The 26,713-nt window shown below is 43.4% G+C and overlaps 2 protein-coding genes and 1 pseudogene across 2 annotated transcripts; all 3 read right to left on the reverse strand.

Moving 5' to 3' along the window:
• Positions 1-3,108: 3,108 nt before the first annotated feature.
• Positions 3,109-9,008, reverse strand: LOC121766021 (annotated as a pseudogene).
• On the reverse strand, positions 4,516-7,423 carry LOC121797829 (serine/threonine-protein phosphatase 7 long form homolog). Its single transcript, XM_042196576.1, has 4 exons — positions 7,327-7,423; positions 4,816-5,646; positions 4,656-4,743; positions 4,516-4,595 (listed from the first exon to the last, which is right to left on the reverse strand). Exons 2-4 carry the CDS (start codon positions 5,211-5,213, stop codon positions 4,530-4,532), a joined length of 552 nt encoding a protein of 183 aa, XP_042052510.1. The 5' UTR covers positions 5,214-5,646; positions 7,327-7,423; the 3' UTR covers positions 4,516-4,529.
• Positions 9,009-25,533: 16,525 nt separating the features above from the next.
• Positions 25,534-26,137, reverse strand: LOC121803898 (non-specific lipid-transfer protein 1-like). Its single transcript, XM_042203475.1, has 2 exons — positions 25,769-26,137; positions 25,534-25,690 (listed from the first exon to the last, which is right to left on the reverse strand). The coding sequence occupies exons 1-2, from the start codon at positions 26,095-26,097 to the stop codon at positions 25,681-25,683; spliced, it is 339 nt and encodes a 112-aa protein (XP_042059409.1). The 5' UTR covers positions 26,098-26,137; the 3' UTR covers positions 25,534-25,680.
• Positions 26,138-26,713: the final 576 nt, after the last annotated feature.

Consider the following 26,713-nt stretch of genomic DNA (forward strand, 5'->3'; position numbering starts at 1 on the left):
AACGTCTCTAGCCGGCGAAAATCGAAGTGAATCCGATATTTTGATGCTCTAATTCCTAATTTAAGTGGTGTTAGGTAATTTTTTACTATTAATTTCAATTATCATTGCTATATGTTAGTTAGGTATAGATCTAGGGTTTATGGCATTGAACTTGGTATTGAATTTTCGGTTTTAATTTTGTTCAATATTTATTTAAGTATGTTGAATTTATAGTATATGATGTTATGTTATACTTATTTTGCAGGTTTAATGGTGTTTGTGAGTTTATATTGGGATGGGAAAATTATTCAGCTCCCAGGTTTGGGTGTTGCTTATGATCCCCCTCGTGCAAAATCATTTATTATATTGAATGAAAAGATATCTTATTATCAGCTTGTTTCAATGATATGTGAAAAAATTGGAATTGAGTTGGATGCACATACGATTGATTTAACATGGAGGCATCCTGTGGTTTTTAGTGGAGTAGTGAATTATATAGCTACACCAGTGGATGATAATTTGTTGGAGTATATGTTTGCTGAAAATCCACGTCAAATTGAACTTTTTATTGAATATACTCATGTTACCACTGCGTTGCAATTTGAACCTCCTATCACCAATCATGATGTTGGAACGTCTAGGAGAGATGCTTATCCTAGTTTTGATGTCGGGACATCTAGGAGGGATGATGAATATCATAGCTTTGAATTCAACACATCTGGGAGGGATGTTGCTGAACCAGTAGATGTACCAAATGTGACATTTGATGGTTATGATGGTTCAGATGGTTCTGATAATTGTGATGGTTCAGATGGTTCTGATAATTGTGATGGTGCAGATAATGTTGATGGTGCAGATGGTTCTGACTGTGATGGTTCCGATGGTTCTCAACCAAGTGATCCTGATTATAGTGCAGAATCATGTGAAGATTCTACAGACGACGAGACACTTGATATGATGGTTGAGAATTATGTACAACCATCTGTTCGTGGGGAGCAATCTGTTCCCGACTATGTGCCTGAAGGGTTACCATTTTTCAGAATCATTACCATGTGAAGGCAGCCGAGGTTACTTTTCAGAAGACCATGGTTTGGTTGAAGAAGATATGTGGTATTGGGATGAGGATAATCCGAGACATATAGATGTGGGAACAAAATTTGATAGCAAATTGCAATTGAAAACTGCTGTCACATTATGGCATGTGGGAACAGGTCGGATGTATGAGGTTATGGATAGTAAATCAAGAAGATGGCATGCAGTTTGTAGGGACCCATTTGGTCCGAAAAGAAAAGGCAGGGACCTTGGGCAACGCTACCCATGTAATTGGGAGGTTAAAGCAACGTTTAAGAAACGTGATGGTAGCTGGTCTATCAACTCATGGGTTGATCGTCATTGCTGTATGGGAGATCACGATCCAAGTGAACATGTTAATCTTACATCATCCATCATTGCTCTCTGTATTCGAAGTCAAATTGAAAACGATGCTGAATTCAAGCCTTCTGCAGTACTTACATATATCAAAGATAAATTTCACATGAAAATCAGCTACAAGAAAGCATGGTACGCTCGCAGAAAAGCTATTGAGCTTGTATATGGTGGGTGGGAGGGATCATTCAGACAACTCCCCAGCTACCTGACTGAGTTGTAAACTCAAAATCAGGGGACAATCGTTGAGTGGTTGCATGACCCTGTATTGAGTCAAGGTAATACAAAGGTGTTCCGCTACGTATTTTGGGCATTTGGGCCAGCAATAGAGGCGTTCCAAGTAGCAAAGCCGGTCTTATCAGTTGATGGGACCCACCTGTGTGGAAGACTGAAAGGAAAATTAGTTGCTGCAGTAGGTTACGATGCAAATAAGAACTGTTTGCCTGTTGCTTTTGCTATTGTTGATGAAGAAACAAATGAGAGTTGAAGTTGGTTTTTGAATCTTGTGAGAGTGCATATTATAAAGCATGACCAGGAAGTGTGCATAATAAGTGACAGACATCAAGGCATTATAAATGCCATGAAGTCTGATGTGTAGAAAGAGGTACCAGTTGGTTATCATCGATACTGTTTAATTCACGTTAGATCGAATGTGTTACAAAGACACAAAGGCCCCGGAGTAAAGAAATGGGTATGGATAATGGGTGAAGTAATTGAGGAGCGGAGATATTGGACTGCAAGGCGTGAATTAGAAAAGGTGAGTCCAGAAGCTCTGAGGTACCTAGAAACCACCATAGATAGATCGCAGTGGACTATGGCACACGACCAATTTCGTCGATGGGGTGAGACATCTACTAACATGGCATAGTGTTATAACAATGTGTTGTTATCTGCGAGGGAACTCCCAATTACAGCTATCATTGATATTACATTCTGGCGGACCATCAACTGGTTTGTTAACCGAACGACTCTAGCCAAACAATGTCAGACGCCTTTGACACCGTGGGCTTGGGAGTTATTTCAGAAGAATGACCGTCGAGGGAGACGTCATCATGTTAGGACTACAAGCATAGCACGTGGAACTTATGATGTGCTAACCTATCACAGAGGTCCGGGTAGAGGCCATAATATACATGTTGTAGATTACCGTGAAAAGAGATGCTCGTGTGGAAAGTGGCAGACCTGGAGAATGCCTTGCCCTCACGCTGTTGCGGTGCTGAGAGAACGCAGTGATGACATCTTTAGTCATGTTGATTCACGATACCATACAGATGTTTGGATTCACCAGTACGCAGGTATGTTGTTTAGATACTTTTTATTCTTACGTTATTATCATGTCTTACAGTTGCAATTTTATGCAGCTGCGTTCCGTCCACTGAGACACCAAGATTATTGGTATGAACCTGAATGGACAATGGAATGTTCACCAGCACGGCTACTTCCTCGTTCACGTGGGCGGTACAACAGAAGCAGAATACACAACCAAATGGATGAGCGCGAAGAAGATGCACCAAGAGCTCCTCCTCGATGCCGCCTTTGTGGAGAGACCGGCCTCAATAGAAGAAAGTGCACTATAGGACGTGTTGTGTAGATCTCAGATGCCGCCTTTGAAATTTATTATGTGTTTGAACCATGTTTAAGACTGAAATGACATTCTTAAGTAATATTGTTTAACAAAAATTTCGACAGAGCTTACTTTATTTATTGATCAATCCACCTGTAATAAACAAACAGTACATCTCAGATCAATCAACATATAATAAGTAAACAGTACATCTCAAATCAATCCACCTGTAATAAATAGACAATACACCTAATGATAATATTCTACTTAAAGGACGAAGGTGTATATTTACTCGGGCCTTTTCCTCTGTTGTCATGACTAGACCTTCTACGTGGGAACATACCCAATATTGTCTGAGACAAACTTGGTCTGGAGCGTTCCTTATCGGGACGGGATGTATGTGAACTGCTACTAGGCCGATCAAGTTGGACACTACTCCTAGGAGGATCAATATGCTCTCTCCTCGTGAGGCGCTCTATGTAGGCACTACTCCTAGGAGCAACCTCAGCATCGGCATCATCATCATCATCATCATCAGCATCATCATCATCATCAGCATCATCATCATCATCATCATCATTTGTCGGAGAGTGCACGATATGGACATCCGAAAAGAATGAATCCTGTGTAGTAGGATTCCATGGTAGCCCAACTCTATCTAATGGAGTCACCCAACTAGACTGTGGCGCGTCTGACCAAGTAGGAAACCAACTAGAGGGATCTGGTGCTGGTGGATTTTGCATTTCGGGCTCAGCAGCAAAATTGTCGATGATTGTATCCAAATCTATGTTGTCATCTGAATTAATATTTTCTTCATTTGCTGCTTGTGATGACCCTGGCATGTCTTGGGACATTCTGAAATGCCGTGAATAACCATGCCCGCCTGTTCGGATACCTCTCTGACCAACACCGCGAGCTCTTCGGATAAACCCCCGGGACATATCCACATCACTGCGCTGTGTGGAAGGTATGACCGTGCGTTCACTCTCACCACACTCGGTGAGGCAGTTAAGAGCAAGACTGTTAATCTCATGCAACAATCCTACGACGTCTGCTGGGTCAAAACCGCGCGACATATGAAATACACGTGCCAATGTCTCCGCCTGTAACAAATAAAACGTGCATATTTAATAACTGTCATACTTTTAAAATGAAACAACAACTATAAAAATACAATACTTACTTGGAGTGTAGATGATGATGCAACAGTGTTCATCCCTACTTCTGGAAGCCTACCCGGCTGCGTGATATATGTAATGGTAATTTTAAAATACCACTCCATGTATTGTCGAGTTCTCATCACCTGCACGTGGTCTGCAAGAGGCTCCATGTAATGATTAGTAACGAACTCCGACCTTCTCTCCCAATATTGGATGTAGGCCTTGTTCTGCACAGCCCAGTTCGTCTTAGCCTTTCCACGACGATTGGTTTTGAAGTGATTTTCATTGAAACCCCAATCACGCAATTCCGGGATGAACGGCGTGCCTCCAAATTGTCTAACCACGCACTCAGGCTCATGTGTTTCGACAATAGCCCAACAAACCATGTACGTCACAGATCTTCAACTGTTGTTCATCTCGAGGCAGGAGTCTGGCAATTGACGGTCCACGTAGGGCATCCAAATAAACTACAATAACAAGTTTACATTAAAGTTACCCAAATATATATCAAACATTATTCATTTTACCTGGCTATTTTGGAGTAATGATAACTGTTCACGATAATGTCGAACAGAATGTTTGGGGGCTCTGTTTATCATATAGGAGCCAGTCCACCTACAATAAGAAAAGTTGTCAATTTAATATGTTGTCATTAAATACACAAAAGAGAGGAAACAACAAACTTACATTAATGCACATGGAGTGTTGTTTGTATGTATACGTGCCGATACAAAATTCGGTCTCAAAGTGGGCATTCTCTCCCACACCCAAAGCTGTAGGAGCACTGTTGGACCTCCAATGTCTGTCCTTTTGCCCATGGACGCCTCACAAAGATTATGGTATAATGTAGCAAGTGCAGCACTCGCCCAACTAATCATAGAGGCAGCCTCCACATCTCGAATTTGGGTCAACCACATGAGAGGTATCTTACACCCTGAGCCGTCGGGTAAGATCAACCCTCCCAATAGCACAAGCACAATCATACGTGCCCGTTGAATGTAGGCTTCGTCTTCGAGACCATCTTCTAACGGTTCAATCATTATCCTATGTATTAGCGCGGATGCCAAGATACCGTTTTCCTTCATCTCGTTTTGAAGGGGATAGAAGCCCAAGAGCTCTTCACATAAACCCCTCCACCCAGTTTCACAAAACCCATTTCCTGTGAAGGGTACTCCATCTACACGTAAAGCCCATAATAGTTGAACGTCTTGTAATGTAATGGTAGTTTCCCCTACGGGAAGATGGAATGTATGTGTCTCTGGCCTCCAACGCTCAACCAATGCTGTGATCAAAGCATGATCTACATCCAGAGCCTTACCACAGAAAAGAACTCAACCTAAACCAAATCTACAGACATAATCAATCTCGCATCTGTGATGATTATCGATTTCCCAGAAATGTCCCTCAAAGCGCTGAATATTGAAAGAGGTTGTTTCCTCGCCTGCCCACGCCTTGCGTGATATATGACTGTGCTGATAATGCAATACATAAGGATCTTCTGGTCCATATCGCGACATCCTAATATAATCAAAATTTAACATGTTTAATTATAAACCAAATTTTATAAAAAAAAATCTAACTTAATAAATTCAACCAAATTCAATAATTCAAAACCAAAATATCAACCATGTTCAACAAATCAACACCAAATTTAACAAATTAACACCATATTCAACCATGTTCAATAATTCAACAATAATTCAACCAAATTCAATAATTCAAAACCAAATTCAATAATTCAACAAAATATCAATCACATTCACCAAATTAACACCAAATTCACCTAATTCAACAAAGTAACACCTTATTCGACCGTATTCAAAACTTCAACAAAACATCAACCAAATTGAATAATTCAACATCAAATACAACCAATTTCAAGATAAAATCAACCAAATTGAATAATTCATCTCCAAATTCAACCAAATTCAACAAAATACTTTCTACCCCATGAACCCTAACTATTATACCTACCTAAAATATACCAATAAAAATCGAAAGTAAGGGTTGAAAGTTACCTAACAACACTTCAAATTGGAATAGGAGAGCTAAATATCGGATTAGGCTTCGAATTTCGCCGATTTTCGGAAGAATTTCGCTGATTTTCACCGATTTTCGCTGCTGCTTCGCGTTTTGTGGTATGTTCTGCCTTCTGGACGGATTTTGTGAAGCAAGGGAGACACGCGAGAGCCTGTCGCGTCTTTGCTTTAAACACGCGAGAGGAAGACGCGTCTCTCATTTAATACACGCGAGAAGAATATGCGTGTTTTATTTAAACACGCGAGAGGAAGATGCGTCTCTCCTTTAATACACGCGAGAGGAATATGCGTGTTTTATTTAAACACGAATTAGGCTAATGCGTCTATACTTTTAAAACACGCGAGAGCTTCTCACGTCTTTCCTATGTCTGGAAACTTCTTTTTTCATGGTACAAATGGCGGATAAATTTTGCCATGACGTCCTTTCTTGGAATTTAACCTCAATTTCAGCCCTAATCTCTCTATCTCTCTCCCTTCTCTCATCGATATCATCGCGCCTCTTGCTCCAATTCCGGCTAGTGACGAGCCGCCGCCACCGCCGCCGACTCCAGCGGCTCAAGCGTCGTCGACGGTCAGCACCGCAGCGTCTGCTGCTGTCTCAGAAATCTCGCCGCAGATCTCCCTCCGCCGGCGCCGTCTTTTCGCCGGTGGAGTCTCTTACTCCTCCGTCTCTTTCCGGCATCTCCGAGGCAGCCGCTATACTGCGAGACATACGAGTTTCCTCCGTCCAGCTTCGGCGCCTTCCCGTAGCCACCGCCGCCTCGCTGGTTGTCCGGCTGAAACACCGCTACCCTGGAGTCCTCCACCCCTCGGCGACATCGGTTCATCACAGGGGGCAGCCCCTCCTCAAGCTAAGTTCAAAATTTCTGTTTCATTTCTTTTACCGATAGCTAAGTTTTACTTATGAGGTTAAAGGAGTTTAGGTGCTCCATAGTTCTCGTTGTGCCATGTTTGGTCCCTTATTGAAAATCTATGATCAGCCTATCTGTAACACCAGAAGCTTGCTGATGTGTTATTGTTACTTAAGATTTTAATGATTCACAGGATGAGCAAGAGTGAGAGGTTAGCTTAAAGGAGTTGTTACTGATCTGCTTTGGTTCTTATGATGTGCTGTTCTATGTGAATGAAATGGAGTTATAAGGAAGGGTGAAGTGATTACCTTGCCCTTTGCAGGCTGACTGAGGTTCTAGCTCCTCGCTGAAACATGATAGTTTTTCCTACGCATCTTCTTACTTTCACTCTCTCCCTACCCTCTATTCTTTGTCTACTGATTGTGAAGTGGATTTGTGGTGAGGGGGGTATATAAAAGGAAGCTGTACCTTGTAGTTTGTTGAGATTTTGCAGAATCAAATCTGCAAGTTCCTTGTCTTTTGTTAAGCTGGTTGGCTGTTTCAAGAAGAGTAGTGCAAAGGGTGTACTCGTGGGATTAAATGGAGCCGTTATATGATACGACCCTACGTCGTATCCCGTTTCTCCGGCGTCCTAGCGAAGGATCGGCGGTAGCAAAGAACCGGCTGTGCGCGGGAATTCCTCTCCGTCGGGCAGCGCGAGATCTTAGTGAAAGAGAATTTCTCAACACGTTGTTGGACACATAACGATTTTATTGATTTTCTGAATGAATGCAAATAATAATAATCTATCCCTATTTATAATACTCAAATACTATACCCTAACTTATTGACCAAGATAACAAATATATGGAAGGATTTGGTGAATCAAAAGATATAACTAAATAATAGCTTCGTATCAACTCCCCCACGGTTAAAATCCACCTTGTCCTCAAGGTGGGAACCACAAACCAACGACGAGAGTTGAAAGCAAAAGCTTTAGCGAGGTGTCTCCTCCGGGATCAAACACATATCGAACAGTTGAATGTCCTCCTTTATCACCTCCAAGAACACTCAGCGCAGTCTTCTCAGTATCTTTCTTTGCACTTTTCTTAGAGGAACTTTTCCCGTCAACCATATACGTCTCAGGTTCATCTTCATCATCATCCGTACCTTCATCCGAGTGATGCTCTTCCTGTTCACTTTCTGCTTCACCAACTACGCTGTCATCATCATGATCATCTTCAAGTTGTGAAGATTTACTTTTATCATCATCACCCGTCTTGCTCTTCTTCCATAGAAGGCTTTGACTTCTTCCCAGATGTAGAATCCAACTTTTGTTTCTTTTTTGATTGTCCAGCAGTCGCATTAGAAGAACTGGGACTTTTGCTTGTTGATCCCCTACTCTTCCGCTTCTTACCCTTCTTCTCCTTGTCAGCAAGCAAGCTATCTGTTGTAGCATGTGGAGATTCCAAGAAGTCCACCAACACTGTTGTAAGTTCTTCCTTCTTTGTAGAGGTTTTGTTCACAGTGATGTTAAGAACATCACATAAATCCAGCAACTTTCCTCTAACACATTTTTCCAATTTCTCCTTGACTTTTGTCCTCTGCTTTTCCTCATTCTCAACCCATACAAAACCAGAAAAGAGGCCTATATTTTTCTTAAGGGTGTGAACCTTAGATTTCTTCCCAACAAGAATAGTGTGGAGAAGCTGTAGGGTCTCATCAGTTTTCCTCTTAGGCAACTTGAATGCCACAGTTGGGATGTCCTTAAGCTGTGTGCCTTTACCCTTTTCAATTGACAGAGTCTTGGTAGCCGAGGCCCTGGGACTCTCCCCCACGACGAATCTCTCCACCGTTTTCCTCTCCCTTGTTGGCCTCTCACTCCTCGGCGATTCCAACTCCATAGCCTCACCTTTTTTATCATTTCTCGATCCCTTCTTCAAATTTTCCCTCTTATTCTCACTCTCTTCCTCCTCCATTTTCTATCCTGCATCACTTCCATCTTCGCCAATCTTCTCATCATATACCCCGACGAGCCTTTGCAGCGGCATATCGTCGGTCTTCTCGATCTCTTCTATGGCCTCGTTGTTTGGAACATCAAGATTAGAGCCCCCATTGTGAGCGGCATCGTTGGGAACTTTCTCATCGTAAGTGGAGATGATACGACACTACGTCGTATCCCGTTTCTCCGGCGTCCTAGCGAAGGATCGGCGGTAGCAAAGAACCGGCTGTGCGCGGGAATTCCTCTCCGTCGGGCAGCGCGAGATCTTAGTGAAAGAGAATTTCTCAACACGTTGTTGGACACGTAACGATTTTATTGATTTTCTGAATGAATGCAAATAATAATAATCTATCCCTATTTATAATACTCAAATACTATACCCTAACTTATTGACCAAGATAACAAATATATGGAAGGATTTGGTGAATCAAAAGATATAACTAAATAATAGCTTCGTATCATTATACTACTTTGTTTTCTTCTTGCAGCAACCTTTTTTTTCGGGAAAATTACACCTTGAGCCCTCAGGTAATGTCAACCCTCCCAATAGCACAAGCACAATCATACGTGCTCGTTGAATGTAGGCCTCGTCTTCCAGACCATCTTCTAACGGTTCAATCGACATCCTATGTATTAGAGCCGATGCCAAGATACCATTTTCCTTCATCTCGCTTTGAAGGGGATAGAAGCCCAACAGTTCATCACATAAACTCCTCCACCCAGATTCACAATACCCATTTCCTGTAAAGGGTACTCCATCTACACGTAGAGCTCATAATACTTGAACGTCTTGTAATGTAACAGTAGCTTCTCCTACAGGAAGATGGAATGTATGTGTCTCTGGCCTCCAACGTTCAACCAAAGTTGTGATCAAAGCATGATCTACATCTAGAGCCTTCCCACAGTAAAAAACCCCACCGAAACCAAATCTGCAGACATACTCAATCACGCGTCTGTGATGATTATCTATTTCCCAAAAATGGCCCTCAAAGCGCCGAATATTGAAAGGAGTTGTTTCCTCGCCTGCCCACGCCTTGCGAGATATATGACTGTGCTGATAATGCAATACAGAAGGATCTTCTGGTCCATATCGCGACAACCTAATGTAATCAACAATTAACAACATTCGACACCAAATTCATCACAAATTCAACACCAAATTCATCCCAATTTCAACACCAAATTCATCCCAACATGTCTTTCATCACAATTCAATACCAACTTCATCACAAATTCCAACACCAAATTCAACCCAATTTAAACATCAAATTCATCCGAACATGTCTTTCATCACAATTCAACACCAAATTCATCACAAATTCATCACAACACCAAACATTCGAAACCTATTTCAACAAAAATTCGACACCAATTTTAATATTTTAACAAAAATTCGCCACCAATTTCAATAATTCGACACCAATTTCAATAATTGACAAATTCAATAATTCAACCAAAAATTTCAAATCATGAACCCTAAATCTATAATAACCAACTAAAATCGAAATTTAGGGTAAAATCTTACCTAACAACGCTTAAAAGAGGAATTGGGAGCAGCTATATGTCGGATTCACTTCGATTTTCGTCGGCTAGATGAGGATTTCGCAGCTTATCGCCGTGCAGAGAGGGGGAGCGCTGGGAATGAGGAAGAGGGCAGAAGCCTCGCAATTTCATTCATTTAAACACGCATGAGCAAATCGCGTGTATAAATTCAAACACGCATGAGCAACTCGCGTCTTTCCCCTCTCTGGAAACTTTTTTTTTGCGGGAACAAATGACGGATACTACCTCCCAGGAGGTACTTTCGTGGAATTTTCCCATATTCCTAGACTTAAACATAGGATTATGAATTAATTTGTTGTTTGTTGGGGAGGGTTCGATATCATTTGAAGGAAGCTCGTATAAGCATGGGATCTCTTCCTTATGTTATGTGTAATTGCTAACTACTGATTCCGAATGAAACAAAAAGTGGCAGGTTGCCTTTAATTTCTAGTGTCTCTTCATGGATGAACTTGTTGGCTAATGCATAACTTGTAGTTTCAAGTTGCTAACTCATGTACTTAAGCATACTGCCCTTTTTTAAGTATTCTTTTGTGGAGTGATGATTGGGCGAATTTTTGATGGTAACAAATGCGGATAAAAGAAAATATAGATCACGACACAAGGAATTACGTGGTTCGATTTACTGAGGTAAATCTACGTCCACGGGAAGAAAGGAGGGCAAGATTGTATTGCTTGATCTGGTTTACAGCTTACAAATACAGACTTGCTATATGATATTTGATGTTTAGAGAGCTTCTTCTTCCTCCTAGTCTATCTGATCTAAGTTCTATTTATACATTGAACTAAGATCGTGGCTTGCATCACCACTAACTAAGTCGTGGCTTACATCACCACTAACTAGGTTGTGGATGTCGTGGAGGTCATGAGATCCTGCATGGGTCCATTATCTCTTTGTTTGGTCCGCTATCCTGCATGAGATCCTGCGTGAGTTGACACCACTAAATAGATCGTGTAGTGGAGGTCGTGGAGGTTCTGCATGAGTCCACTATCTCCCAGTTCGGTCGAATACTGAGACCGAACTGCTGAACTATTGCCGAGCAGCTTTTGCCGATCTGAGAGTAGAGCTTGATTGGTCGGCTTTTACCGAGCTGTAGGCTGGGGCCGAACTCTTTGGTAATGCCGAACTGATACTCTTCCTTGGGCTTTGGGCTGATGGGCCGTCACTGCTATTGGGCTTGTTTAGTACGTACCCCATCACTACCCCCCCGAAAAGCGAAGTGAATCACTTCGGCGAAGCGAGTCACTTCGGCATTCTGGATAAAGGTACGGGGGAGGCTGACGTCAGGGGACGTGCCTTGCGCGTGACTGCATTAAATGCGACAGTAAAATCCGGCCGTTGAATCCTGAAAAGGTGGGAGTCGAAACGGTGCGATGATTTTGAAATCTTCTCCGAATCTGATAAATACGTCCTTTCTTCATCATTTGAACACTTTTGCTATTGCTTCTTCTGCATTCTCTCTCTTTTGCGTAAAAATTTCCTTCCGCTTTCAAGAATTTCTTCAGAATTTCTTCAGACTTTCAAAGAGTAAGAACCATGTCTTCTTCTTCTTCTGAGTCAGGTAGCGGTAGGAAAGGGGGTAAGGGGTCTTCTAGCCGGAAAGAATCCGGGGAGAAGACCGTAGAGTATTTTCACAGCATCTTGAGTAAGGATACTGTGATATCCTTACACGAAAAATATTTTTTTCCTGGGGGGAAGGTTGCGATTCCCGACGACCTTCATAGGGCTGACTCGCCGCCGGAGGGTTACGCCACCGTTTATGAAGCCGGCTTGGAATGCGGGCTTCGTTTCCCTCTTCCCCCTGCCTTTGTAGAGCTGCTTGATTTTTTTCAACTCCCTTTAGGTCAGGTGACTCCGAACTCTTGGAGGCACTTATCGGCCTTTGCTGCCGAACTGCGTAGGCTAGATAAGGATCTGTCTCTGAGGGCAATCCTTAATTTCTTCCAGTTTAAGAGGAAGGGATCTTGGTTTTACTTGATCCCTTTACAGCCCTTTAGAGCCTTTTGTAAAACCAAATGGCCGAAATGGCAAAATCGTTTCTTTTTTTATAATAGGACTTCGGCTTCGGACTTTTCCTGGAGAGGGCCGAAGTCCGTTATTCTTCATCCTCGGGTAGAACCGTTGGACGAGCTCGAGGCCGAGCTCAATAAGATTCCCATGATTAGGAAGCAGTACTCGGAGTCTGAGCTCGTCAAGGGCGACTTCGTGTTCGACTCCTCGTCTTCGGACGAAGAGACTGAGGGTGAGGATTTCTTTTTTATGCATTACTGCCTTGACGACGAAAACTAACCTTGTTTTCTTGCTTTTTGGCAGTGAACTTGCTAAACAAGCTCGGTCGCAAATCCTCCGAATCTAAGGAACCGGAGAGGCCGAAAACCACCAGCTCGGCGTCTGATGCCGAGAAGAATCCGAAGAGGCAAAAGACCTCTTCGGATCCAAAGAAGCCGGAGTCGACTTCGGCAAGGGGGAAGGGGAGGATTCAGAAACCCCCAAGAGCGCCAGAGAAAGACGTGGTCTTGGCGCCTCCTTCGGAACATATCTGTGAGCCCTTTTTATGGCCCACGGACTTCGCCGAGGTGAATTCTCTTCTTGATTTTCTGGCCTTGCTTTTTTCCTGTATTTTTTGTGGCCCCTCGGTTGACTTTTTCCTTTTTCCATTTTCAGAGGAACGATATGCTCTCCAAGCTCGTCGCCGTTGAACTCTCCAAAGCGTCCAACGATTATGCTGAGATGCAGAGGAAGTTGGCGGCTGCTCGTCACCAGGCCGAACAGGCTAAGGCAGACTTTGAGAAGGCCAGAGCTGCTAGGATCTCGGCCCAGGATGAAGCCCAGTTTGCCAAAAACCAGCTCGTCATACAGCGAGAGCAGACGAAATGGAGGGATGCTGCCGCCGTGGTTGCCCAAGGGGAGGTTATCCGTGCTTTCGCGGAGAAACTCTTTCTGAGCAATCAATTTTCGGCCTTTGTCGGTGATCTGCTGAAACTGATGACCGATAATGCCGAGCAAGGGCCCGAAGTCGTCCTGCCGCTGTACGGCCGAGAGATAGCAGCTCGTCTCCAGAGTCTGCCGCTCCTTGAGGAGCTTGCTTCGTCCTCGGTTCTGCTTTCTGCTGACCGAGTACGTAGTTGCCGAGCTGACCGGGACGAGAATATGGAGGCTATCTTTGCCTCCTTAGGGCCAGTTTCACCCGCTCCAATTTTCCACGGAGAGGGTGAGACCGAGCAGCTTGATCAGCAGACCGGAGACAGGCAGGCCGAGCAAGAGGTGCTGCTGATCGGTGATGGGGGCACCGAGCAGGCTGGGGGGAGCAAGGAGGCCGAGGCTGATGCTGAGGCAGACAAGGAGAAGGAAGCTGAACCTCACCGAGGAGCCGGAGACGAAGCTGGCGGAGTATGATTTCGTCTCCCTTCTCTTAGTTTAGTTTCTTCCTTCTTGTAAAATGGCCTTGAAGCCCTCCTTGTGTAAAAATTTTTTTCTTATGAATGAAAAAATTCTTCTTTCTACACTTGTGTCTTCGTATAGCTTTTCGTACTCTCTTTTACTCCTGTTGTGGTTTACTACCTGCTCAGTAAACTGAAATGCCGAACTGACATAGCTGCTTTGTATTCTTAACTCTTAAGGTGCTGGAGGTACTTCACTGGAAGCGGCTGTACTCTTCCGCTTTAGACGAAGCTGAGAAAAAAGCCATAGCTGACCAGATGAAGAATGACGAACTCTTGGCTTGTTTAGTGAAGCTGGAGGCCGACAATAAGGACTTAGAGTCCGAAAAGAAAGATCTGGAGGCCGAACTGAATACTGCCGTCGCTGAGAGGACTGCGTATGAGGATTTCATCAGCAGGCGCGGGGGAATGACCATCTCTGAAGTTCAGGAACGAGTTGACGAACTGTGGGAGGAATATCATGTACTCCGGAGGAACAATGCGCTGGAGAGCTCGGCTTGCCAACAAGTCGTGAAATCATTGCGGCGCTGGGCTTCTCGGTACGACATCATTCTTTCCCGGCGTCCCTCAATCGAGAGATTCCTTAGGCATTTCCCGCCAACAGATGGTCGCACTCCAGCTCGAACCTCTGATTCACTTGCTCAAAACCCTACTCCAAGTCAGCAACGAACTCAGGAACAACCGGAGACGTCAAGACGAGGACGGACTGAAGTTCGCAGAGGAGCGGTGACTATGAGTGAGCAAGATCGGCAAATGATTCGTGAAGAGACTCTTCGCCGCCGAGGTGCTAGAGCTTCCCGGGCTCAGGGAAGAGGCGGTAGGTCGATTAGAGCATCTCGTCGACCTGCTTATTCTTCAGCTGCCCGGAATGACCGAACTCGGCTTCACGAGGATTTTGTGAATAGATGGCTCAACTTTAGCAACCATGGACAGTAGAATAGTCCTTTGTAATAGCGTAACGCCTTCTCGTAGGGCAGCGGAGTTGTATGCCGAACAAGTTTTAATAAATGAAATCTTCATTTCGCTTCTATCACTGCGTATTTACAGCTCAGCGAAAAAATTTCATCGTGCTCGTCCTCGGTCTTATGAAGTAAACTTCTTTGACCGGACTCGTCCTCGGTCTTATAAAGTAAGCTTCTTTGACCGGACTCGTCTTTGGTCTTATGAAGTAAACTTCTTTGACCGGACTTGGTCCTCGGTCTTATGAAATAAACTTCTTTGACCGGACTCGTCTTTGGTCTTATGAAGTAAACTTCTTTGACCGGACTCGTCTTTGGTCTTATGAAGTAAATTTCTTTGACCGGACTAAGCTTGTGTCCTAATTTGGCGAGTTTTATCGCTCGGATCGGACTTTCCCTTGTCCAAATTTGGGGATCGGACTTTCCCTTGTCCTAATTCGGCGAGTTTTATCGCGTGGATCGGACTTTCCCTTGTCCTAATTCGGCGAGTTTTATCGCGTGGATCGGACTTTCCCTTGTCCTAATTCGGCGAGTTTTATCGCGTGGATCGGACTTTCCCTTTGTTGCAGTTCGTTTCAGACGAACTGCTTGTTTCTTAAGCTGAATTGTGGTCTTGTATCCTCCTTAGAAGCTTGGACTCACAATCGTTGGCTTATACATGTTCTAAAAAGGGGATCAGCCTTCGAAGAACAAGATACCTCAGTAACATTTGTAAGAGACGACACGCACATAGACAGACAAAACGCACATAGACAAACATGAAAAACAAGTAAAAAACGAAGAAAGCACATACCCCTAGGACCGAACCAGACACAAGACTGACTGACCGGACTGTCTCTTACAAATGGAACTTCTTGAGGTTGGAAATGTGCCATGTTCGGGGTACTTGTTCTCCTGACACGTGAGTCAATTTGTAAGACCCTTTGCCGAGGACTTCTGACACCCGATATGGACCTTCCCATGTGGGTTCGAGTTTGCCCAGCTTTTCTGCTCGGCTTACTTCGTTGTTTCTCAAGACGAGATCTCCCACTTGAAATTGCAGCTTTTTCACCCTTTGGTTATAATACCGGGCTACTTGCTCCTTGTACTTGGCTGCTTTTATGCAGGCCAATTCTCTTCTTTCTTCGGCCAGATCTAGTTCGGCTCTCAGTCCGTCATCATTCATTTCTGAGGAGAAATTTAGAGTTCGGGGACTGGGTACGCCGATCTCAACCGGAATCACGGCTTCAGTGCCGTACACCAGACTGTACGGAGTTTCACCGTTGGAGGTTTTGGGTGTAGTTCGGTAGGACCATAGGACTTGAGGGAGATTTTCTACCCATTGTCTTTTGGCTTGTTCTAACCGAGCTTTTATCCCTTTCACCAAGATACGGTTTGTTACCTCCGTTTGTCCGTTTGCCTGTGGGTGGGAGACCGAAGTGAACCGCTGTTGAATATTCAGCTCTTGGCACCAATTCTTGAATGTCTTGTCGGTGAACTGAGTCCCATTATCCGAAATGAGGATGTGGGGTATGCCAAATCGGCACACTATGTTCTTCCAGACGAAATCCAATGCCTTCGAGCTCGTTATCGTAGCTAATGGTTCAGCCTCCACCCACTTCGTGAAGTAATCCACGGCAACGATAAGGAATTTCATTTGCCGAGGAGCTTGTGGTAGTGGTCCTACTATGTCTATGCCCCATTGCATAAAAGGCCAAGGGCTTTGCATAGTACATAGATCGGTCTGCGGCATCCTTGGGATATTTGCATGGATTTGGCACTTCGTACATGTCTTGACGAGCTGCACTGCTTCTTGTACCAAAGTTGGCCAATAATATCCCCATCTCAGAACTTTTTTAGCTAAAGCTCTAGCTCCGATGTGGCTACCGCAAGATCCTTCATGAACTTCTCTAAGGATGTAGTCCGTCTCTTCTGGTCCTACACATCGCAATAACGGTTGAAGGTAGGACTTTCTGTATAGGACTCCTTCATGAAGTTCATACCGAAGTGCTCGGCATGTGATTTTCCGAGCTTCTCTCTTATCCTCGGGCAGTTGTCCTTGATCTAGATACTGTAAGATCGGCGTCATCCAGTTCGGCGAGCTGGTTACTGAATGTACCTCAGCTTCATCAATGCTTCGGTGTAGTAATTCCTCCACCTTTGAGCTCGGATATGAGGCCAACTTACTTAAAGTATCTGCTCGGCTGTTTTCCGCTCTGGGAATGCGGATTATCCGAAAATAAGAGAAACTTCGGCTAATGCTTTGCGCTTTGTCCAAGTATTTTTTCATCCTCTCATCTCGGGCTTCACTTGTACCCAGCATGTGATTCACTATGACTTGTGAATCACAATGGATTTTGAGAGATTTGACAAATAGACTTTGCGCTAAGTGAAGTCCGGCAAGGAGGGCTTCGTATTCGGCTTCGTTATTAGTAGTTGGGAATAAGAACCGAAGTGAATAAGTTACCTCGTGTCCGTTGGGAGCGATAAGTAGAATACCAGCTCCACTTCCCGTTTTATTCGAAGCTCCATCTACGAATCCGCTCCAGCAATCCGGCGGCTCTACTTCGGATTCCAGGGGCTGTGCTAGTTCGGTATTGGCAGAATTTTTCTGTTCGGCAATGACAGGGATTACTTGATCGAACTTTGCCTCTGTAAGAAAATCTGCCAAGGCTTGTCCCTTGATGGCTTTCCGAGGTAGGTATTCGATTGAGTGTTCTCCCAACTCTATGGCCCATTTGGCGATTCTGCCTGATGCTTCTGGCTTGGTCAAAACTTGCCGAAGTGGCAGATCGGTTAAGACGCATACCTTGTGAGCATAGAAGTATGGCCGCAGTCTCCTTGCTGCATTTACTAACGCCAGAGCAATTTTTTCCAGAGGTTGATACCTTGTTTCTGGACCTCTTAATGCTCGGCTTGTAAAGTAGATGGGAAGCTGCTTTAGGCCTTCTTCTCGTACAAGCACCGCGCTAATGGTTTGATCTGATGCCGCTAAGTATAAGAATATCACTTCGGCATCTGTTGGAGCAGAGAGAATTGGAAGCTTGGCTAAATAACTTTTGAGCTCGTCAAAAGCCTTTTTCTGCTCGGCTCCCCACTCAAACTTTGGTGCCTTTTTCAACACTTTGAAGAACGGCAGTTGCTTTTCGGCTGCTTGGGAAAGGAATCTATTCAGTGCGGCTAGACATCCAGTTAGCCTTTGCACATCATGTATGGACTTCGGCATCGCCATGTTCTGAACAACTTGAACTTTTGAGGGATTTGCCTTGAGTCCGTCCTTTGAAACCCAACAACCCAGAAACTTTCCCGAATCTACCAAAAAGGTACATTTTTGGGGATTGAGTTTGAGGTTGGCTTTTTTGAGCACGTCGAGGGTGGATTTGAGGTTGTCTTCGTACTCCGAAGTGCTTCTGCTTTTGACGACTATGTCGTCAACATACACTTCAACCTCTTTTCCGATCAAATGCCGAAAAAGCTTATCTACCATCCTTTGATATGTGGCTCCGGCATTCTTTAAACCGAATGGCATCTTTTTATAAGCAAAGATGCCGAAGTCAGTAATGAAAGCCGTTTTTGAAGCATCATTCTCATCCATTAAAACTTGGTGGTAGCCTTTGTATAAATCAAGAAAACAGAAAATTTCGAAGCCGATCAAAGCTTCTACTTTTTTATCTATGTTCGGAAGGGGATAGCAATCTTTAGGACAGTGCTTGTTTAGATCGGTAAAATCTATGCACATCCGCCATCCTCCTTCTTTTTTCTTGATCATCACAGGATTGGCCACCCAAGAAGGATATTTCACCTCGAATAATACATCCGCTTTCAATAATTGGCGGACTTCGTCATGGATGACTTGATTTCTTTCTGCCGCAAAGAGTCTTTGCTTCTGTTTTATAGGCCGGACTGAAGGATCAATATTTAACCGATGAGTGATTACCTCAGGGGGCACTCCGGTCATGTCCAACGGAGACCATGCAAAGACATCTTTGTACTCCTTGAGGAGCTGGATGGTCTTTTCCCTGAGTAGAGGCGTTCCCGCGAAACCGATCTTGACCGTTCTGGATGGATCATCTTCGTATAACTGAACGGTCATTGAGTTCGACTTTGGTGTGACTTCGGTCATTTCGCTTGCCTCTGACTCCGGCTGCTGTGATTGCTATGCTTGATGATGCCGATCTGATTGCTCGGCACTTTTAAGCGCAATCTGCAGACACTCTTTTGCTCTCTTTTGATCACCTCGGATGACCGCTATCCCACCTTTAGTGGGAATCTTGATGGTGAGGTGATAAGTAGAGCAAACGGCCCGAACTGCGTTGAGCCAGTCTCTTCCCAAGATGACGTTGTACGGGGACCGAGCTTTTACCACAAAGAACTCGATCATCGTACTGGAGCTTGTAGGCGCTTTTCCCACCGTGATCGGAAGGCTGATAATACCTTCAGGGCGGGTGTCCTCCTGGGCGAAACTTTTCAGAGGAAGTGGAGCCGGACTGAGCCGAGCTGGATCCACTTCTAGTTTATCGAAACATTCTTTAAAAAGAATGCTGACTGACGCTCCGGTATCCACAAACACTCTGTGGATCAGTTTGTTTGCCACTCCGGCTTGGATGACAATAGCGTCTTGATGAGGAGAGATGGCCGGGACGGGATCTGCATCTGAAAATGTAATCACTTCGTCCTGCTTCAGCCTTTTATGCGTTGGCTCCTCTCGATTGAAGCCTCTGCGCTCTGACTTCAGGGACGATTTAGTCTTCCCGGCAGGGAGAGCATCAATAGTCAGGATTACTCCATCATATTGCAGCTCGTCATCGTCTTCGGGGTCCTGTTGCTTTTTCAGATCCTGAGGAGCGCAGTTCGCACCTCTCTGCTTTTTGTTCTTTTTCGGCTGCTTGCTTTGGTATTTTTTTAACGTCCCTGCTTTCACAAGAGCATCAATACCTGCAGCCAAATGTCGGCACTCCTCGGTATCGTGACCATGGTCTTGATGGAAGGAGCAATATTGATCCTGAGGTCGACGCGCGGCCGATTTCGTCATCCGCTTTGGTTTTTCGAACATATCGGAATGCAGTTCGAAAATTTCCGCTCTCGACTTGTTCAATGGTACGAACTGAGCGGGCGGCTTCTCAGGATTGAGACGTGGCCCCAATCGGTCTTGCACCGGAGTCCTTTGAATCCTTTCAAAAGGAGTTCGGCGAGGATGTCCCTGATCGCCAAAAGGAGTTCGGCGAGGATGTCCCTGATCGCTATGATCGGGCTTCCTCCTGTCTCCTCGGGATGAGCTGTCTAAAGACCGTTTGCGACGGTCTGCCTCATCGGCACGGGAGAACTGGTCCGCAATGTCCCACATCTCTTGAGCTGTTTGCGGACTGCATTCCACGAGCTTTCTGTAGAGAGCTCCGGGCAGGATTCCATTTTGGAATGCCGAAATGACAAGTAGATCATTGAGATCATCTACTTGTAGGCATTCCTTGTGGAATCTCGTCATAAAGTCGCTGATCTTTTCGTCGCGACCTTGACGTATAGAAAGCAGCTGAGCCGAAGTGATTCGGGCTTCCGCTTTCTGAAAGAACCTCCTGTGGAAAGCATCCATTAGATCTCGGTAAGATCTAATGCTGCCTTGGGGGAGGCTATCGAACCACCTTCTTGCGTTCCCGATAAGCAGCTCGGGAAACAGCTTGCACATATGGACCTCATTGAGACCCTGGTTCGCCATGTTATACTGATAGCGTCCCAGGAAGTCATGAGGATTCACTAACCCGTCATAAGTCATCGACGGAGTTCGGTAGTTCTGTGGCAAGGGAGTTCGGGTGATATCGTCCGAGAACGGAGTCTTCAATGCTCCGTACATGGCGAACCCGACATCTCTTCGGTATGGAGGAGATGGAGTTCTCCTGTGATTCCGGTACCGAGGAGGAACAGGAACATGTCGGGGTTGAGGATTCTTCTTCCTGGAAGACACGGCACTACTGCGGTAGTGACTTTCATGTCTGGATGAGGAGGGAGAATCCACCGTTTTCGTCTCCGGCTTTTGGCCCTTTTGCAGGAAAATTAAGAACTCTTCCTGCTTCTCGGCCAAAAACAACTTGACAGCCTCGTTCAAATCGGGCTGCTGGGAAGACTCGGTGCGATGAGTCTTTGAGCGGCTTGTTCCTTCTCCGTGAGAACTGGAAGTAGATTTCTCCCGAGGCTGTTTTCCAGACCTGTGGGCTGGACTAGCTTCCTCATGGTTATCACGAACGGTATTATGGGTGTTACGTGATCTGGTATGCATTTTTTTTTTTTGGGTGAAAAAGGGTCAAAAATTCGCTTTATCACAAATTTGGTTCTCTGTTTCCCACAGACGGCGCCAGTGATGATTGGGCGAATTTTTGATGGTAACAAATGCGGGTAAAAGAAAATATAGATCACGACACAAGGAATTACGTGGTTCGATTTACTGAGGTAAATCTACGTCCACGGGAAGAAAGGAGGGCAAGATTGTATTGCTTGATCTGGTTTACAGCTTACAAATACAGACTTGCTATATGATATTTGATGTTTAGAGAGCTTCTTCTTCCTCCTAGTCTATCTGATCTAAGTTCTATTTATACATTGAACTAAGATCGTGGCTTGCATCACCACTAACTAAGTCGTGGCTTACATCACCACTAACTAGGTTGTGGATGTCGTGGAGGTCATGAGATCCTGCATGGGTCCATTATCTCTTTGTTTGGTCCGCTATCCTGCATGAGATCCTGCGTGAGTTGACACCACTAAATAGATCGTGTAGTGGAGGTCGTGGAGGTTCTGCATGAGTCCACTATCTCCAAGTTCGGTCGAATACTGAGACCGAACTGCTGAACTATTGCCGAGCAGCTTTTGCCGATCTGAGAGTAGAGCTTGATTGGTCGGCTTTTACCGAGCTGTAGGCTGGGGCCGAACTCTTTGGTAATGCCGAACTGATACTCTTCCTTGGGCTTTGGGCTGATGGGCCGTCACTGCTATTGGGCTTGTTTAGTACGTACCCCATCACGGAGTTTAGCTGTGCTCTCGAAATCTACATGCTGTGATTTCCTAGTATAAGGTGTCACTACATGCTGATATGGTTCATGGTTGAGTTTGGAAAAAAGAAGAAGAAGGGGGTGGGGATTACCTTCTTGCACTACTCTGATTCCTGTCTCTAGCCTCAGCCTCTCTCACTCTTTAACTCACTAACTTGTAAATGATATGTGGTGGTGAAGGCAGTAAAGGCCGAGGGGCTCATCACATATATAGGGAGTGTGTAACTGAAAATCTGTAAAGGCTGGTTGTTTGGCAGAAAAGGGGTCCTTAGGCTGCTCCTATGTTGGTTGATCCTCCTGCAGCAAGGCAGGGCATGTACTTGTGTATTCATTTCAATTGCATCCCCAATTGCTGCCCTACTGCAGGGCCTCAGTTTTCCTTGCCCTTTTGCTGCATTTCACTGAATTCACAAGCTGGGCAGAGGTTGTTGGGCTGTGGTGTAGAGTACTGCAGTGATACGGCAGCTTTCCCTCTCTGAAATGGTGCACTCGGCAGTCTGTGGTGGTGGCTTTTCCTCGGTTTGTAGCGGCTGTTGAGTGCAGGGAATGCAGCCCTCCCTCCCCCCATCCTCCTAATTTATGTAACTCTTGGTCTCCATCAAATAAGGTAGTGTTGCCCCTTTTCCTTGTTTGACTAGTTTGCTGAAAGCCTTAGTATCTTATGCATGCATTTTTCTTGTTTAATTTGTTTGCATTTGGCAGGGAAGGAGACTGATTGCATACGGCTGCCACCTTGACATCCCGGCCCATCGGGCCGTCTATAATCGGGCCGAAACTGGGCCTGAGGGATGGCATAAGCTTAGCATTTTTAGTTGTAATAAGGTAGTGTTTTTCCAAGCTTTCTTTTCTTTCAACATGTACGAAATATTTATAATGTTAGAATGTATTGTTTTCCCTTCATTCTCATTATCATACATTTGCAAGTTAAGACATAGTTCGGAAAGTAACACGTTGTATTTTATTCACTTAAGGAATAAACGAACACACTTCCATTTTATTCGATCCTTGCTCGTTTCTTTAAATTTCCAGATTTGTTATTTATAAATCGTGAAATTCGAACATAGGAATTGTATAATTATCGTATTTAAAGTATTTAGGAAGAGGCATCTCGCTTCACGTCTCTTTAATTATTTCATAAGATTCGGTAGTTAGGCCGTGATGGCCATTACATATATTGCAAAGAGATTATAGCAGAAGAGAGTGCCCCATGTTAATTTTTCATCTCATCTCATCTCATCTCACTTACACATATCTGTCATAATTTATTCCCATGCTCAAAAGAATAATGATAAAGCTTCACTTTCAGGTGTCGTGTAAAGCAATGATATATCCTACTGATCAGGATAGAAACCCCAGCTAAGCCTGAACCTGGCTATCAAAGAAATTCCCCAACCCACTTCTACTGATTAGTATAGTGGTGGTAAGGGTCGAATCCCACAAAGATGAATGCGCTTTGGAAATTGTGGTGATATTCTGGAAGGGTTGGTTAGCTACCACGCTTTGGGTTGAGATCCTATCTAGGCGGGAATTTAAGGTGGTACTCTACTGACTAGTAGGTGTGAAAATGATCGACGTGTGGCTGTGTACGTGAGAGTGGAGAACAAAGTGTTTCAGAGACATGTGGAAAGTAGGTGGTTACTATAAAAGACTAAACGGAATATCAGAGAATAAGTGGTAGTTAGGTAACTAAACTGACAGATCTGTAGGGTACCAGCAGAAAAAGTAAGGATAAAACAAAAAGCAACTAAAAAGCAAAAGTGGTCTCAAACTTGGATGTGGATGTTGTCTTCTTCAACAGGCACGAACAAAATCAAACAAACTCAGATTCCATAGATGAAATTACAGATTAACAACTCCACAATTCAGATCCACAAATTAACTCACTAAAATTCAAAGATTAAACAAGTGAAAATCGAGAACTACACATACTGGACAACATGCAAGGTGGCAAAATCACGTAAACTCAGATTTCACACTTAATCACTTCAGAAATTAAATCTAAACAACAACTTAACTAACACTCACAGATCGAGCAACTCCAAATGAAATCCTGCTTTCGACCCTTAGAAATTACCGCAACAACTAGATCTAAGCTATCTAGGCAGAATGAAACAGATTCAAACAGAAAGAGATGCATAAAAACAACTTCATTGCATAAAACGTTTGGATCTAAACGAAGTACTTCAAAAGCTAACAAGTATTGAAATTGCAACAGATCCAACGTAAGGAAAACAAGTAAAGATTAACTAGGAAAGCAAATAAAGATTATTTTGCCACTCCGGGCGAGGAAACTGCTATGACTACGAAATGAACTGGCTGGAACGGTGGAAGGCGAATCTCCGGCGGACTTCTGGAAACTTCAGGTGATCATGGTTGTGGCGAGGAATGAGAAGTTGTAGGACAATGCTGAAGGAAACTGATCTACCGAGAAAAAAATATTCTAACTAAGAGTGGAGTGTCAATCCCCTTTTTCTCTCCAAGTGGCTTCCATTTATAGGGAGGTCTGCCCTTGATTTTTAGGGTAGACTCTCTTCATGAAATGACTCTTTTGCCCTTGTTTGTGGTTGATCCTTCCCAGCAATCCTTCTTCTACATCTCGAGCCTTTTCTGGCATGCATCCTGGTCAGTATTGCACCCTTCTGGCGCTCTTTTCACCTGGGTTATCCGAAACCCTTCCATACTGACTAAAACCCTTTTCCTGCACACTTTAGCAACTGTTTTGCAGATATAATCCAATTACGCACGTTATACTGACCAGTAACCAAGGTCTAGAATGCGACTTATCAAATAACTTAGACCATCTCCAATGGTACACTAAAATGTAAAATAGGATAAATTAGCTCTAATGGTACCTATTATTAGGTTTACGCTAAAACAAAATAAAAAACCTTTTCAAATTTTTTGAGTCAAATATGCATAATATAAAGAATATTATTTTAAGTTGGGGTTTCATGTAAATAATTGGAGTAAAATCATATTTGATGTGACATTTGTACTAAAATGAATTTAAATTTAGTATAAATGGTTGGAGATGTTCTTAGCTAGCTGAACTAATATTGTTTGGTATGTCATATGTGAATCGTCAATCTCGGGTTTAACTTAGCCAGATTAATATATAGGACATAGTCAGCCCAAAAACTAATATTTCCTCCTTCCCATTCTAAGTGCAACATTTCTAATTCGATACAAGATTTTATGTAGTGTTGTTTTGTAAGTAAAGTGAAGAGAATAAAGTAAGAGAGAGTGAAAAAGTAGAGATAGTGATGTTTGTATATTTAGAAATGTGTCATTTAGTGTGAGACATTCCTAAAAGGAAAATATGTCACTTAGAGTGTGTTCCAGATGGAGTAATTTAATTAATGTATATTGCTAGGTCGATTTTTTTACTTTTTTAATGTTTGGAAATTGTGATTTTACGTCGATTCACTTTCATAATTATTATTTTTATTTATTACTGATTTGGATATACTAGTGAAATATTCACTCCTTGTATTTTTTTTCTTTCGTTTGCTGCTAATTATAACTTGCCACATTTCCATTAATATATAGTACAAGAAATCAAAGGTAACAAGAAATATATTATTACCACCACACGTGTTATTACAAAAGGCGAAATTAAAAATCGAAAACATAAATATTACTTACGTACTACATAACAAACCCTAATCAATTATTCCATACTCCGAAATCACACATTTCCACAACTCAATGGATTCTGCAAAAACACACAACATTTATTAATATATAAAAAAATTATTAATAGATAAATTAATTAATAAATAAAATAATTTACCGGGTACAATTAACGGAGTAGCTAATTGGATAGCCAACGTTAACCTTACACTTCTGAGGCAAGCTTGAAGCATAATTTGAGTTAACGCCTAAAGATTTAGCCTCAGATTGCAGACATTTACAAAATTGCTGCTTCTTTGTCGCCGTGGTGGCGGCCTTGTTCAGCGTAGCAACGCCCTTGCAGCAGTTGGCAGGGACGCTACCGCCCGATTTCAGGTAGTTCCTGCACGGCTGCAGCTGCGTAAGCACCTGCTGGCAGTCGTCCGCGCTGAACGCCGCCACAAAAACGCAGATAGCCATCACCAAGACAACCTTACTCACATTCAACATTCTTGAATATTTTTTTTTATGTTATGTTGTTATATTGTGTGATGCTTGGATGTGTTTGGGAAGAGATGGTTATATAGGGGAAGTCATGCCAGGTATTGGTCGTATTACTATTACAACTTCATTATTTTTGTGTGTAATCTATGTATGTAGGCTGATTAAATGTGTTAAAGGGCTAGGGTTATTAGTTGCCCCTATGTATGAAATAATGACTATTAGATTCTTTAATAAGTATGAAGAAAAATAACAAGGGTGTATGGTATAATATTGTCTCCGTACATCTTGTACTTACAAGTAGGGATGTTAATTGAGCTAACCCGTTCGAGTTCGGGCCAATCCACTTGGGTTGTCGAGATATGAATTTTTCGGGTTATAAATTTTCGGCCCTAACTCTAAATCTCCGGGTTTCGAGCTAACCCACGGGCTATTCGGGTCAAAAGTTATCTTATGTGTTACCTTATATCCAATCCAATATTCTACTTATTAAAAAACATATTGTCGCAAATAGTAAAGTATCATCAAAGTAAAGTGATCAAGAGAAAGAAAATAATGGCAATTGAAAATTGAAACAAACTACATTTACATATCGATTAATTAGTAGCACACGTGAATCTGACTA

This window comes from Salvia splendens, chromosome 1 (assembly GCF_004379255.2).
Source record: "Salvia splendens isolate huo1 chromosome 1, SspV2, whole genome shotgun sequence".
NCBI lineage: Eukaryota > Viridiplantae > Streptophyta > Magnoliopsida > Lamiales > Lamiaceae > Salvia > Salvia splendens.

Bases quoted from the DNA above. Each gene is read 5' to 3' on its own strand.
- LOC121797829 (XM_042196576.1), bottom strand. From the start codon at position 5,213: ATGAAGGAAAACGGTATCTTGGCATCCGCGCTAATACATAGGATAATG. The intron at 4,744-4,815 runs GTAAGTTTGTTG...TTCTTATTGTAG, and splicing joins AACACTCCATGTGCATTAAT to GTGGACTGGCTCCTATATGA. The intron at 4,596-4,655 runs GTAAAATGAATA...TTGTTATTGTAG, and splicing joins CATTACTCCAAAATAGCCAG to TTTATTTGGATGCCCTACGT.
- LOC121803898 (XM_042203475.1), bottom strand. From the start codon at position 26,097: ATGTTGAATGTGAGTAAGGTTGTCTTGGTGATGGCTATCTGCGTTTTT.